At 54.3% G+C, this 13,045-nt stretch overlaps 1 protein-coding gene across 3 annotated transcripts; it reads right to left on the reverse strand.

Moving 5' to 3' along the window:
• Positions 1 to 1,228: 1,228 nt before the first annotated feature.
• Positions 1,229 to 12,995, reverse strand: CCDC124 (coiled-coil domain containing 124). Of its 3 annotated transcripts, none has more exons than XM_049808569.1 (5): positions 12,881 to 12,995; positions 11,265 to 11,436; positions 4,098 to 4,284; positions 3,604 to 3,718; positions 1,229 to 3,266 (listed from the first exon to the last, which is right to left on the reverse strand). In XM_049808569.1, the coding sequence occupies exons 2-5, from the start codon at positions 11,421 to 11,423 to the stop codon at positions 3,062 to 3,064; spliced, it is 666 nt and encodes a 221-aa protein (XP_049664526.1). In that variant the 5' UTR covers positions 11,424 to 11,436; positions 12,881 to 12,995; the 3' UTR covers positions 1,229 to 3,061. The 3 variants fall into 3 exon arrangements, with proteins under 3 accessions (XP_049664526.1, XP_049664528.1, XP_049664527.1); XM_049808571.1 differs by lacking the exon at positions 12,881 to 12,995 and adding an exon at positions 12,844 to 12,870; XM_049808570.1 differs by lacking the exon at positions 12,881 to 12,995 and adding an exon at positions 12,813 to 12,832.
• Between the last annotated feature and the right edge of the window lie 50 nt (positions 12,996 to 13,045).

Raw genomic sequence — 13,045 nt, forward strand, 5'->3', positions numbered from 1 at the left:
GGGGGGGGCGGGGCGGGGAATCCCTCCCTTCGCCGCCGCGTCCTGCCCCCCCCCCCCCCCCCCCCGGCGGCGGGGAACCCCCCCGCGGCGGGCACGGACCCCCCCGGTATCCGCTTCGTTGCGGGGGGGACGACACACACACACCGGGACCCCCCCCCCGCCCTGCAGTAATGGGGAGGGGGGTGTTTCCCCGTTAACCCCTTCCGTACCCTGGGGATCCCTTCCCGCACCACGGGATTCCCCCATATCCTGCTTTTGCAATGGGGGGGGGGGGGGGGGCGGGGCATTTTGCACTGGGAGGGGGGAGGTCCCGTCCCCCCAACTGGGGGATTCCCCCCATTAATCCCTTTGCAACTGGGGAAACCCCACCCTGCACTGTCGGGGTTCCCCGAATAACCCCGCCCTTGCAAAGAGGGATCCCTTCCCTGAATTGGGGGGGGGGGGGGGCAGCCCCCCATTAGCCCCTTCCACACCCCCCCCCCCCGATCATAGCAGGGGGGGGGTCCCTGCATCACAGGGGGATCCCCCTTCCCCTGGGGCTGACATGGGGGCTCAGCCTCCAGGACCCCAGGGGGACCTGCACACCGCAGCCCCCCCCAGCCTGCCTGGACCCCCTCGGCCCCCCCCTCCCCGCGCAGTCACTGCCAGAATATCCCACCCGCCGTGGGGCCACCACAGCGCTGCCGCAGTGCCGAGGAGGAGGAGGGTGGGCTCTGCTGCACAAAGCCAGGGCTGTGCAAGAGCTGAAGGCCTCTGCACCATGGGGGGAGCAGGTGAGGGCAGGGAGGGGGGGCACCCCGACCCCCCCAGGGATGGGGAAGAGGGGGGAACAGCCCCAGGAGCTGGGGGACACCGGGATGGGGAGGGGGGGGTTCAGCTCAGCCTAGGGACCGGGGTTGGGGAACACTCACGTGGGCTGGTTATTTCAGCAGGCAGGGCGCAGGCAGGAGAGGCAGCGGCGGTGGGCTTCACCAGTCAGGCGCAGGCAAGGGCAGGGCAGCTGCCTGCAGCCTCCTCCACCGCTGCGGCTGAGCCACGCACGCCCCACAACCTGCTGGGGGGGCGGGGGGGGGGGGCTACCCCCTCCCCGAGAGATTCCCGATCCAGGCAGGAACCACAAAACAAACTCCAGCAGGATTTTTAGCAGCCATTTCAGGGAAAGAAACAGCCCACCCACCCTGAAGCAAGCCAGAAAAACAGAGCCCTCCACCCCAGGCCTTTATTCCTTCAACAACTTAACAGGGTTTGGGGGTTTTAAATTTTTAATTGGGTTCAAACACAACAAACTTCTCACAGAAAGGGGAGACACCGGGTGCATTCCTCTCTGCCTTTACCGGCTGGGCTGGGGGGAGCAGGGAGGGAGGGGATGTTGGCAGGGGCCAGCCCAGCTCTTTCAGCTCGATTCTGCAAGCAGGGTGCCGAGAGGGCTGGGGAGAGCCCCGAAAGGGCTGCAGGCTCTCGGCTTCAGCTTGAGCATCACCGCCTCATACCCCTTTACCACCAAAGTGCAAATGCCTCGGCAGCCTCAAAGACTCCTCCAACCCTCCGTGCCTGCTCGCAGGCGATCCTCCGCAGGGCTAGAAGCCACATGCTGCCCCTCACCTGGTTCAGGATAAACCCTATTTGTTTAGTACCATCAGAAGAAACCCCAGCAGGACGCCAAGCCAGCCATGAGTTTGTCTCGGTTTGGCAGCCGCCCCGGTTATACACACAGGTAAGCACCAACGGCAATGGAGCTGCTGCCTGGTCAAGGGTTTAGACCTTAGGAAGGAATTTCACCCCCAAAGGAGACCAGAAGAGATGTGAAAAGGGAGAAGGAAGAGAGGAAAACCCAGTGCCTGCTCAAGGCGAGGGGCAGGACTCCACCATGCCTCTCCAGCCCTGCCTGGGTGCTGCCACAGCCTTCCCAAGGGAGCTCACCGATTTCTTTTTGCCTGGGCCAGCGGACAGACCTTGCAGCTCCGGCTGAAGGGGAGCAGAGGTGCCACAGCCAGGTTAGTGCCCTCAGTCCAACGGTGGGGGAAGCTGCTGAGCTGACAGTCTCACATCCCCTTCCACAGGCCCACAGGGCAACTTCTTGCCTGAGCCTGGGGGCAGGCAGGGGAAGAAGTGATGGGAGAAGCAGCAGCTTCCCAAGAAGGGGCAGTTCTTGGGTAGTGTGGGCTTGCAGCCCCGCCAGGAACCCTCTTGTCCCACCAGCAGCATGCGAGGCTCTGGGCAAGGCCACCGGGAAAGTCACACAGAGAAGTCTGGCACCAGCGTCCTGTGCAGACAAGGAAGGAACCACACTGTGCTATTTCTCCCATTCCTCCTTGAACATGGAAGGTTGTTTTCTCTCTTCCCCACAATACTGTGCCGACAGAGCTTCTCCTTCTGTTGTGGTTCCTCCTACACACCTAACGCACCACCAGTGGAAATCAAGAGGAGAGGTGGCCGGCAGCAGGCAGGGCCAATAGCGATCCCAGTCTGGAATCTCTTTGGGGACATCCCAGCACCAGGGATGACACAAGAAACAGAGGGTGGGTGCCTTCCTCATGCCAGTTGCAAAAATTCACCCTACAGAGCATGAGGGTGCGGCACAGCCACGGTAGAGACAGGGATGAATGCAGTTTGACTCAGGTCCAGGCTGTGAGCAAGTTAACGCACGGTGCTAGCCAGTACGGGGTCCCTACCTTGGCAGACGGCAGTGCTGACGTTGCACCTCGCAAGCGCTGCCCATGCTGAAGGTCTGGAAGTGAGTTAGTAGCTTTTTTTGTAAGACAACAACCGAATTTGGAAGCACGAAGGTAGTGTTAGTCTGCCCAGATCACTATGCACCAGCTGCCTGTGGAGGGGTGAGCACGGTGGGGGGACAGGCCATCAGTGAAGATGGCAGGATGCTGCAGGGTCCCAAGGTGAGCTGTGGCCTCGTGCTTATCTTAAATCCAAGAACACAGAAAGACAGAAAGTGGGGCCAGGGAAGGGAAACAAAAGGAGTGGAGGTTCTTTGTGTCTCCTGTTTTCATTGGAGCAGAGCCCAGGGGCTCCAGCCCACTGTCCGTGGGGATGATCAGCTCTAGTTCTACTTTTGACTGTTGTAAGCCTTATGCCTCTGGTTCATGGGGTTTTCTGGAGACTTCATCCACTCCTTCTTGAGGAGCTGCTTCAGCTGGGACAGGCGCATGTTGGGGTTCTCTTGCTTCAGGCGTGGCAGATTGACCTCTTCAAAAGCTGTGAAGGCAGCTTTCATCCGGCGCTCCGGGTGCCGGTCCAGATCATTGGCAACGCTGCCGGGAAGGAATTCAGGGAGAGACATGCGTCAGACACACCTCCCTGCAGGCACCAGCCACTCGCCCCACTCTGATCCCCTGTCAGCGCAACCAAGTGCATACAGAATAACGTGGGTGATAAAACAGAAAACCCCGTGATACTTCCCCTACCCACTTCAAATACTCTCCACAGAACAACAGGGCAGGGGACACGTCCTGTGCTTACTGTCAAGATAGAAAGTCACAGTCAAAGTGTAAAAAGCAGCCAGTTCTGGGGGAGGGTGCGTCTACAAGAATTTCTCGTAAGGGAAGCAACACCTTCAAAGGAGAGCACCACTATGATATGATCACACACCTGAGGACAGCAATGGCATCTTCAATCGTCCTGGCCTCCACTGATCCTTCCTCCAGCACCCTTCTGTTGATGTTCTCTTCCAAGGGCACCTCCAAGTGAGTCTTTTCCTTCTCCACTGCACAGGGAGGGCAGAAAGGGAGAGCCATTAATGTCAAATCCAGGCTGTGCAAAACCCTCAGAAGAGTTTTTTCCAAAGCACTCTGAAGGAAATGCTGAGAAAGCTCAGCCAGAGTTCAGTTCCAGTCCTGCAAGAAAAGAGTGCTTGCTCTGCAAGCTCTGTTTCTCCACTCAAGCTTACAGGGGGTTTCTTTTTTTCCCCATTTGGGTGTTAGACACAGACACAGCAAAGCATGCAGCACAGAATAGACGCAGGCAGCTCTTGCTTTCCAAACACCTTGTCCTTCAGTGACAGTAGGTGAAAAAGGGCAAACAGCCCCCCTTCCCGCTCCCCAGCCCCCCACGGCTGTCAGGGCCTTTCTATGGTACCACCAAACCTGTATCTGCATTCTCCTTCTGCTGCTGGTCTTTTCTGATCGTCTCCTCAATTTGGGCCCTGGTGACTTTGCCTGGAGTGACCTGCTTGGGTGACTTCCCTTTCAGCTTCGAGTCTTCCTCCTCCAGCAGGCGCTGCAGCTCCTTCTTGCGCTCCAGCTGCTCCAGCCGCCGCTTCTCCCTCTCCTCCTGGAAGGGAAAAAGGACTAGGTCAACTCCACCCTTACACCTTTGTAAGGCAGAGGGATCCAACTATCCATTACAGGAACAGGGAACCCTGCTTGGACAGAAACAAGCACCTCACTTCTGTAGCTAATGCAGCACTGACCTCACCTTATCAGAAGGGATGTCGGCTGGTTCCCCCTGACCTCCAGTGAGACAGCAAGGGCCTAGCCTGTCCCTTCAGAATAATAATTCCCCTGTCCCTGGCCCGTCTGCAACCACACGCTGGCTCCCTGTGATGTCGGTACTGCGAAACACAACCCTGCTGTTGAGAAGGAGCGGGAGGTACCAGCCAGGACTGCTGACAATCAGATTAAGTTTTCCACTTTAATTTTAATAAGTGGTCGGAGGTTGAAAGTTCAGGAGTTGTTCGAGACAAGCCAGTCAAAAGGCTGAATATGTTCTCAGGCCTGGCTCATGCTCTTCCTAAGAGCTGGGAGAGGTGGTTAGACAGAATCCAACAAGCAATGCAGCTCTTGTGGTAATTTTAAAGTGCTCCAGAAGGAGTCTAAGACCCACTTTACCCGCCAAGGCACAGGGAAGAGGGTGACGAGACCATGCAAGCAGGCCCTTAGAGGCTTTCAGCACTTTGGCTTCAAGTTTTTTTCCTCCTCTCCCAAAGCCTGTAAGGTCTGGCAAAACAAAAGAAACAACAACTGAACATCTCTGGGGCAGCATCACATGCTGCAAAGCATTTCTTATTTAGGTTAGTTACATGGACCCTTAATTATGGCTCTCATCCATTATTCACAGGGATGGCACAACAGACTGATCGAGCGTTAACGGAATGGGTTTAGTCAAAGGCAGCTGCACAGCAAAACCACCCCAGCAGTAACGCAACCTGCTGTCTTCATCGGTGTTTAAGGAGTAGGAGCAGAATTACGCACGTTGGGGCAGGGCACACTTTGGAGACAGTAAGCAAGGCTGGTGTCTGAGACTCTATTAAACAAACAAACAAAAAAAAGTTGCTCCACAGCTTAAGAGTTTAAAGAAAACTCATCAAAACACAGAATCAAAGCCCACAAATGCTGAATCAAAACATGCCCTCAGGCTGCTGCTGCTGCTTCCGTCAAGTGCAGCAAGGACCAGGCCTCTCAACCCAGCTGAGAAGGGAAGGGAAGGAAAGGAAAGGAAAGCCTCGCCTAGCTCCACTCCGAGCAGCTAGGGCCAAGGATGGGAAAAAAGCCATTAGGGATGAAGCCTTTATTACATCTGGCAGTCTTCAAATTCTTGGTCATTAAGTGCTTAGTGCCAGTGCCTTGAGACACAATGCCCCGGCAACTGGACCGTGCACAATTTCAAAGTGCAAACTTACTTATTTAAGACACCGGCTTTCCCTGCCTGCTGCTTTCCTGTCAGGCCTCTCCCTCTTCTAGTAAAGGCTGAGTAAACAAATGTACTTGGTCTCCCAGATTAGGTGGGGTTTGGGCCACTCCTAGAATGGGAAGGGTGTCACGAGAGGAGGGGGAAGACTGTCTTACCCCCCTACAAATTTATTCACAGGGATATACCTGAACAAGAGCAGTCGCAAGGGCTTTGCCCACCCTCACTCAGCACAGCGCAGGACAGCTCCAATTCCAGGTGGGATCTCTGGCTCGACCACCAGCCTCTGCTTGAGTATCAGCAAGAATGCAGGAGAAACCCCAAAACTGGAGAGATTAATGTGCCAAAACAGAAGGGGGGCTGCAGAAATCACTGAAGGTCCAGCAGTCAGAGAGAGTAAGCCACTTTAATTAGATGTAAAGCACGTGCAAGTGAGGCAGCACTGCGTATTCAGGATACTGGTATTGTGCCTAGAATATGGGCTTGTGCAAAGAAACCGTCCCCATACTGCTAGTCCCAACTCTGAAGCTCAGGGGTGACTGAACAAGGTAACCCAGAGAAGGTGCTGGCACGGTGAGCACCTCAGCAAGGCTGCAGGCATGGTTGTGGCTTGAATAATTCAGGAGACAGATAAGGAGTGGATACACAAGTACTAATGACCTAAGGGAAGGGAGCAAGACATTTCAGAACAGAAATGTTATTTATAGTTGGAGAAGATTATCTTTTACCCCCGCTTATTACAGAAAGGGAACTGTCCTACAAGGCAGCTAGCTCAGCAGCCTGTCTCACATCACACAGCCCAGCTGGGACAACAACACATCTGACAGAGCAGAAATTCAAGGATAATGCTCTGCTGCTGATAGCTCCTTTCAAACAAAACTCTCCAAAGAGGACAAAGCCACTTAGTGAAGGAGAAACAGAGGCCCAAGTAGGGTGGAGAGCCTTCCTCCTTGCACTGCGTGCTGCAGGGGACCTCCAGTTACTCCTCTCCCCCAGCTGCTGGGGTGAGCTACTCCCTGCTCTCTGGCATTTACAATTGAGTTTCTATTTGTGGAAAGTAAATAAGCTGGCACCATTACTAATTTGTCACAAGACCTGCAAAATCTACGTGCTCAGGTTTCCCTAGTGGCCTGTCACATCAGGTCTGCTCTCCACCTTCTGCGGTGCTCAGAAGCAGCAGCTCTGAGCTGACCCCAAATCCCAAGAGGCCTGAAGCTGTCATTTTTGAAGACTTTTCTCAGGCTGGGCCAAACCAAACTAAACCTTTACGAATCAGCTTAAGTGCCCTGATGAAAGAGAGGCTTAGATCTGCCTAAGTGAAACGTACCACAAAGCTGTTAGAGAACTGGAAAGGAAATGAATAATTTTCTCCCTCAACACTGCTGCTCTCTGCAGGGCACTGGGAGGAGCAGGGGTAAGATTTCTTTAGCTGGACACTTCTGTTCCCAAGGATTTGTGTGTTAAAATACAAGTTTCCAGCCTTGCAGAGAACTGCCTGAGCAAGGAACAATTCATTAGCTTTCAAAACAGCTTCCCACCTGCTAGACAGAAGGAGAATAAGGTCCCACGCACATGGCTTTGAGAGCAAGCGGTCAATTGAAGCAGCAGCGCTCCCAATCAACCTCTTAGCGTGAGGCCCCGAGGAAGGCTGGAGAACATGCCACCAGCCTGGTGAAGCACGCCGCTTCTCGCACAGCAGAAGGGCAAACCAATGAAAACATGACGCAGTCAGAAAGCGAGTGGGGCCTAACCGACCGGGAGTACGTCTAAGTGTGCAGTGGGCTCTTTGAGGTACGCCAGAGCTTTGAGACGGGATCAAACACACCCCTTCCATTGCCCACAGGCAGTCAAAGCAAGCATCGAAGGGGTACTGGAGCCTGACGAAGTTGATTCTGGGGTCTGAAGCCCAGCCTGGTGTCATCAGGTGTCTCTCCACTACATCTCTGTCCGCTGCATTGCTCATACAAGCCATCACATTTCAGTATTGTGTACCTGGTATCACACAGACGTCCTCCAAAGAAGGAAGAACAGTCATTTGACCTGTCTCGCATTTTATCTGAATAAGAGCTGGTGCTCACAGCTGAGTAATTCTGCACTGAATCAGAGGAGAGGGGGGAGAGAAAGTCACCACTCACCTGTCTGTGTACCACTGCAGCTGGGACTTGTCGGTGCATGAGCCTGCCAGCCCACACCCCGTGACCAAGGCTAATGGGAACAAGAAAGGCATAAAACTCGCACCAAAAGAGTCACTAGTCCCTCACGCACTATTTGCGTTCTTCTAGCACAAGTAATCCCCCTGCATTTAACTTGAATCTTTCCCCAGACCCTGCATGCACAAGTACAAGAAGTCTCCTCGCTCCCACATCACCCGCAGGCTCTCCCTTCACCATTCCCACCAAGGGCACCGAGTGAAGCTGAGGGAGAGACCTCCGTGGGACAGTGCTGCCAATGCCACAACACATTGGGCAGAGAGAAAGGGGCAAAGGGGTTTTGAGCTGCTGCTGAACAAGGAGGAATTACCTTCCTGGCATACAGGCACTCAGCAAACAGAGCCCAGGCAAAACACAGCCTGAACGGGGAGAAGGGTTTGTCCTCCCTCAGCCAGACAGCCCCAGCAGGAGTTTGGGAAGGAGATTAGGAATTTGGCTGCGTCCTTCCAGCAGACACCTCAGCTCCAGCAGCAGTCCCAGCCAGCGAGATCTTCCTGTGCATACCCGCAGGGTACAGAGCGGCTAAACCCAAGGTCACTAGAAAGAAGGTCTGGCTCCATCTGCAAGACCTCTGCCCTTGACAGATACTCCACCGGTCCTTTCTTCCCATAATGCTCCAGCCAATTTAATGGTTTGTCACCCTTCCAAGCCTGCCTGCAGCTTTGCCCAGGACACACACGCGTCCGTGGCTGTTCCACCACCAGACACACTTTAGCTAATTGCACAGAGAAAACCACACTCTGATCAGGCTGATGAGCAGTGCTGTGCTTGGAGCTGCAGTTTAACTTTGCATAGGAAGAGTGGGAAGGGACAGAAAGGATGAAAACACCTGAATGTTAAAAGAAAAGCAGTTACCTAGCTAAAACCCTGAGCCTTCCAGCAAGAAGGATGTAGATTTTGTGCTTTCCAGCCAGAGCTCTCCAGGGAAAGTAACGAGCTATGACTTGTACCAAAGTGCCAGAGGAGGAATACACACATCACAGGCTAGCGATGTTAGCTCAGATGTTCCTTTATGCATCATGGAGCCACCAAATGAGTGTCAGTCTCTGTTAGCAGAGGACGGTTGCTCTCAGAGCAGAGGCGGGGGCAGCATTTAAAGAAACCCCAAAACACAGCAAAAGCAACAGCACAGTCGTCTGGTGACAGTGAATCTCACAACAGCAGGTACTTCATTTTGAACATTAAGCTTCCCTATGCCCAAGTATTAACACTGATGTGCATCGCTGCCCCATCGGTGAGACCACCAGATTGCCACGCAGAGCCACCAAACCCCAGAGCAGAAACAGAGTTCTGCGCTCTCATTTATTTCACTGAGGGTCTGTTGGTCATCTGAGGGGAGGAAAGGGATTAAAAGAGGCATGTGGGGTTTGGTCTCAGCATGTCCAAAAGGCTTTCTGCCATTCCTGCCTGCTGGCAGTGCAGGAATTCAGAGGTGCTGCACCGGTGCGCTGTGATGCCTTTAATGTGTTACTGCCATCGCCCGGAGAGCTGGGGAAGAGCTGGAAGAGCTGCTCAGTGCTGACTGTGAGGTGCTGAGAGCATCCTCCTACACACACCACCATCCCCTCCTCCGGGTGCTGTAGCTGAGAGCGACATGAGTCCCTCCTGCAGCATATGGCCGTGGCCAGCAGTGCTATTTCCATGCCAGCACCACCCGCGAAACAGCTACTTCTCTGGGGACGTTTGACTCCTGTGAACGGTTTGGTTTCTGTCCTCTCTAGGATAAGGATGGAATGTCATTTACAATCTGAGTCACACATTCCTCGCCTGCCCAGATGCGATGGGGCACAGGCAGCTGCTTCTGTTTTCCATGGGGATATTCCAGCCTGCCTGATGGCACTGGAGAAGCAGCTGAGGAAGGTTTCACTGATTTATTTTCCCCCAGCAACCCACTCATTCCTGTCTGTTGGCCACTTGCTCACCTACACAAAGTCCCAGCCTTTGCTTAGGCTGTGGTAGCACCTGCAGGAGGCTCCTGCAGCAGGAAGAGCCCCTGTGCAGGCACAGTTAGACTCAGAGCCTTTCTGGCACGATAGCTCCCCACCTGTGCAGAGACTTTTGCTGCTGTGAGCTGCAAGGTCCCCAGGGGGAGGTTTGCGGGAAGGAAACAGGCTAAAATGCAGCGTTCAGGTGAAATTCAGACCTAGAGACTACAGCTACACTGATGCAGGGAGAGGGGATGGCTGAGGTGCCAAGTGGAAAATGCCTCACTGGTTTCTCTAAAACCCAGTCTGAGGCTCCGCGATGGACTCTGGTTTTCCAGTTAGCAATTCCAGCTCATGACAAGCTCCTTTCTCCAGACTCCCATGCCCCTTGCCTGCAGGAGGCTGTTTTGGAAGCCCAGTCAAATAGGTCACTGTTGGCCAAGTCTTAAGTAAAGCAATAATAAGTCCTTGTTCCAGGAAGTAATTAGGCAGCATTACAGGATTCCACGGGGGAACAGCACACGGGACTCCAAATTCCAAACGTCAAGACACATATTAGGGGTGAACTCACACAGATGTACACAGCATGCAGCTATCAAGGTCACGGGGACGTGCTGGCTTCCTGCCTGCCTGGCCAGTGTGCTCGAGTACCAACACACGAAGTTCAGTGAGCACCGAATTCACAGAGCAGCACAAACCCAGTAACCCCATAAACCCAATTTATGTCATCAATAGAAGCCCTGTCTGGTTAGCATGAGGGTAAAGAAATCATTTCAGAAGAGGCAGCTAAGTTAACACCAACAATTGTTTCTAGAAAAATCCACAGAACCAGAAGCTAGATATGACTAACGCTGATGCAGGACAATGTTAAAAACCAAATAACCCAAAAATGAGCACTAAAGTGCTCTGTTTGTTGAGCACCGAGGCAAACTGGCACCCAGGGCAGAGCAAGCTGATAAGACCTAACCAGAGAGAATTTTTTGAGAGGCACATGTCCTGATGTAGGGCACACCAAGTTGGGGAGAAAAAGCTTGTAACCCTTAACGCTGACAATTTCTTTTTCCTTCTACAAAAATAAAAAAAATAATTAAGAAAGTAAAAGAAAAAAAACCCCAAAAAACTAAAGAACTGCTTCGTCAAAAATTAAGCCCTGCAGCAGAGTTCCTGATCTTTTGCTTAATTCAATTTTAAATGATTCCAGCAATAAAGCTTTTACTGCCTCCCTCGGGAAGTCAGCTCTAAGATCCACCAGATTTCTGAATTACACATCAAAGCTTACACTTACTCCCACGCTCGGCTTCTTTTAGCTCCCAGAGAAGCCACTAGTTCCAGCTCTTCTGCCCAAAACTAAGCGCAGGACTATGTGTGAAGACACAGCTACAGCTGGGGGACAAAGGAGGAGAAGCAACCCTTTCTAAGCAAGCCTGGACCTCGCGGGCTTAGCAAAGGACCAGCTAGAAGATACCCTTCTACCTGACTAGTCATTCACCTTCCTTTGTTCCTTCCTCATCACGTGTTTGTCTTCATCCTTCCAGTAGGCATCTTCCAGCTCCTGCTGACGTTTGGCATCGGCTGCTGCCTTTGCCTCAGCTTTCCTCGCGCGGGCAGCAGCCGACTTGGTATTTTCACCTTGGAACTTCTTGGGCATCACTCAAGGTGCTCTGTGGAGAAGAAAAGAGATTCAGATCCTTATCCTGCCCAGGACCTCAGGCTAGCCATCACCTCGGGAAGCAGGAAACACTGGAGTCCACACCATGAAAACTCCCTTTTCGTATTGCCTCACACTATTTCAAGATCCTGGGCAGAACAGATCTAGGAATCTCTCTGCTCAACCCAGGAGGAAGTCTGCTCACTCCACCCCAGATCCTCAATGGGGGACAGTCCCTCCCACCTATTTACTGTGCTGCAATGACATGACAAATCAAGCTGCTCATACCGAGTCAAAAGCACCACTGTCCTGCAAGCCAAAACACTCTCTGCTGCTGAGTCAAAACGAAGCTGGGTGCTTTCGTTCTGCACCAGCAGGCTCCGAGGGGAATTCACGGCTGCCAGCAGAGCAGGATGAAGCAGCACAAACGTTATATCAGGCCCTCTGACTGTCTGTACAGAAACGCAGTCCCGTTGCCCCATTTAACCCAGATAAATGGCCACACAGATGTGCTGTAATAATTTCCCCTACGTCGTCAGAGTAGGAAAAGTCCTAAAAGCCAGGTGCAACTGGACCCAGAAAATTAAGTAGGCACTATGAAAGGACCTTCTCCTCAGCATGCTGCCCATGCAGACACCAAGTTCTGGATATAACATCTTTACTTTTGATGGCCAATAACTATTTGCTAAACAAGAAACAACAGAGAAGGGCTGCTGTTTAGGGCTGGCTGCTCAAGTCCCAAGCTTTTCAAAGCCTGGGCTGGATTAAATCCCTCCTCCTCCCAAATACATGCTCTGACCCTTCCTTAAGGGCACGATCTGGGCTGGGCCTTGGGGCAAAGCTGTGGGACAGCACAGCAACGTGCAGGAGGGTGAGGAACACCTCACCCTCCCCAGGGACAGCTCCCACGGCCCAGGTCCCACACCCAAAGCCAGCCTGCCCCGAGCTGCACGACCCAAGGGCCGGTTGTCACCTGCCCAGGCTGAACCCCTCCCCCGGGCAGGGCAGGGCAGGCAGACCCCTGCACCACACCAGCGTTCCCAGCACCCCACTTCGCCTTGGCACCTTACAGAGGCCCCCAGCCCTCCTCTCCCATGACAGAGCCCCCCCCCACCCCCGGCTGTCCTTCCCCGTTTGCTCAGTAAAGAGACAACCTTCCCCCTCCACTCCCTCCCCAAATCCCCGGCCTCTCCCCTCCCGCCCCCTTCCAGCCCTTCCCCTCTCCCCTCAGCCCCTCTCCGTGCCCTCCGCCCCCTGCCCTCCCCCAGGGCCCAGACCTGTTCCCCCCCCCCCCACCCCTCAGCCCTTCCCCCTCCCCTCAAAACGCCCCCAGGCCTCCCCGCCCCGTCACCCCCAGCCCTTCCCCTCTCCCCCGGTTCCCCTCCGTACCCCCGTCCCGTCCCCTCCCCTCAGGGCGGACCCGAGGCCTGCGACCCGCCGCCCGGACCCGTTCCTACCCGGTCTCCGCCGCTCCGGCCGTCGCGCACGTTGCGCGTCACCGGTGCGCGTTGTCGCTCCCGCGGGAGGGGAGGGGCGGGGCGAGCGGCGCCGGCTCGTCAGGGACCGCATCCCCCCCCCGCCGCCATCTTGGTTGAGGGCAAGGCCTGCTCGGCCGACGCCAC

Source organism: Accipiter gentilis, chromosome 8, assembly GCF_929443795.1.
Source record: "Accipiter gentilis chromosome 8, bAccGen1.1, whole genome shotgun sequence".
NCBI lineage: Eukaryota > Metazoa > Chordata > Aves > Accipitriformes > Accipitridae > Astur > Astur gentilis.

Coding starts and splice junctions, on each gene's coding strand:
- CCDC124 (XM_049808569.1), bottom strand. CDS start 11,423: ATGCCCAAGAAGTTCCAAGGTGAAAATACCAAGTCGGCTGCTGCCCGC. Junction 4,285..11,264: donor TGAGGAAGGAACAAAGGAAG/GTGAATGACTAG, acceptor TTTCCCTTCCAG/GAGGAGAGGGAGAAGCGGCG. Junction 3,719..4,097: donor GAAGGAGAATGCAGATACAG/GTTTGGTGGTAC, acceptor CTCCCTGTGCAG/TGGAGAAGGAAAAGACTCAC.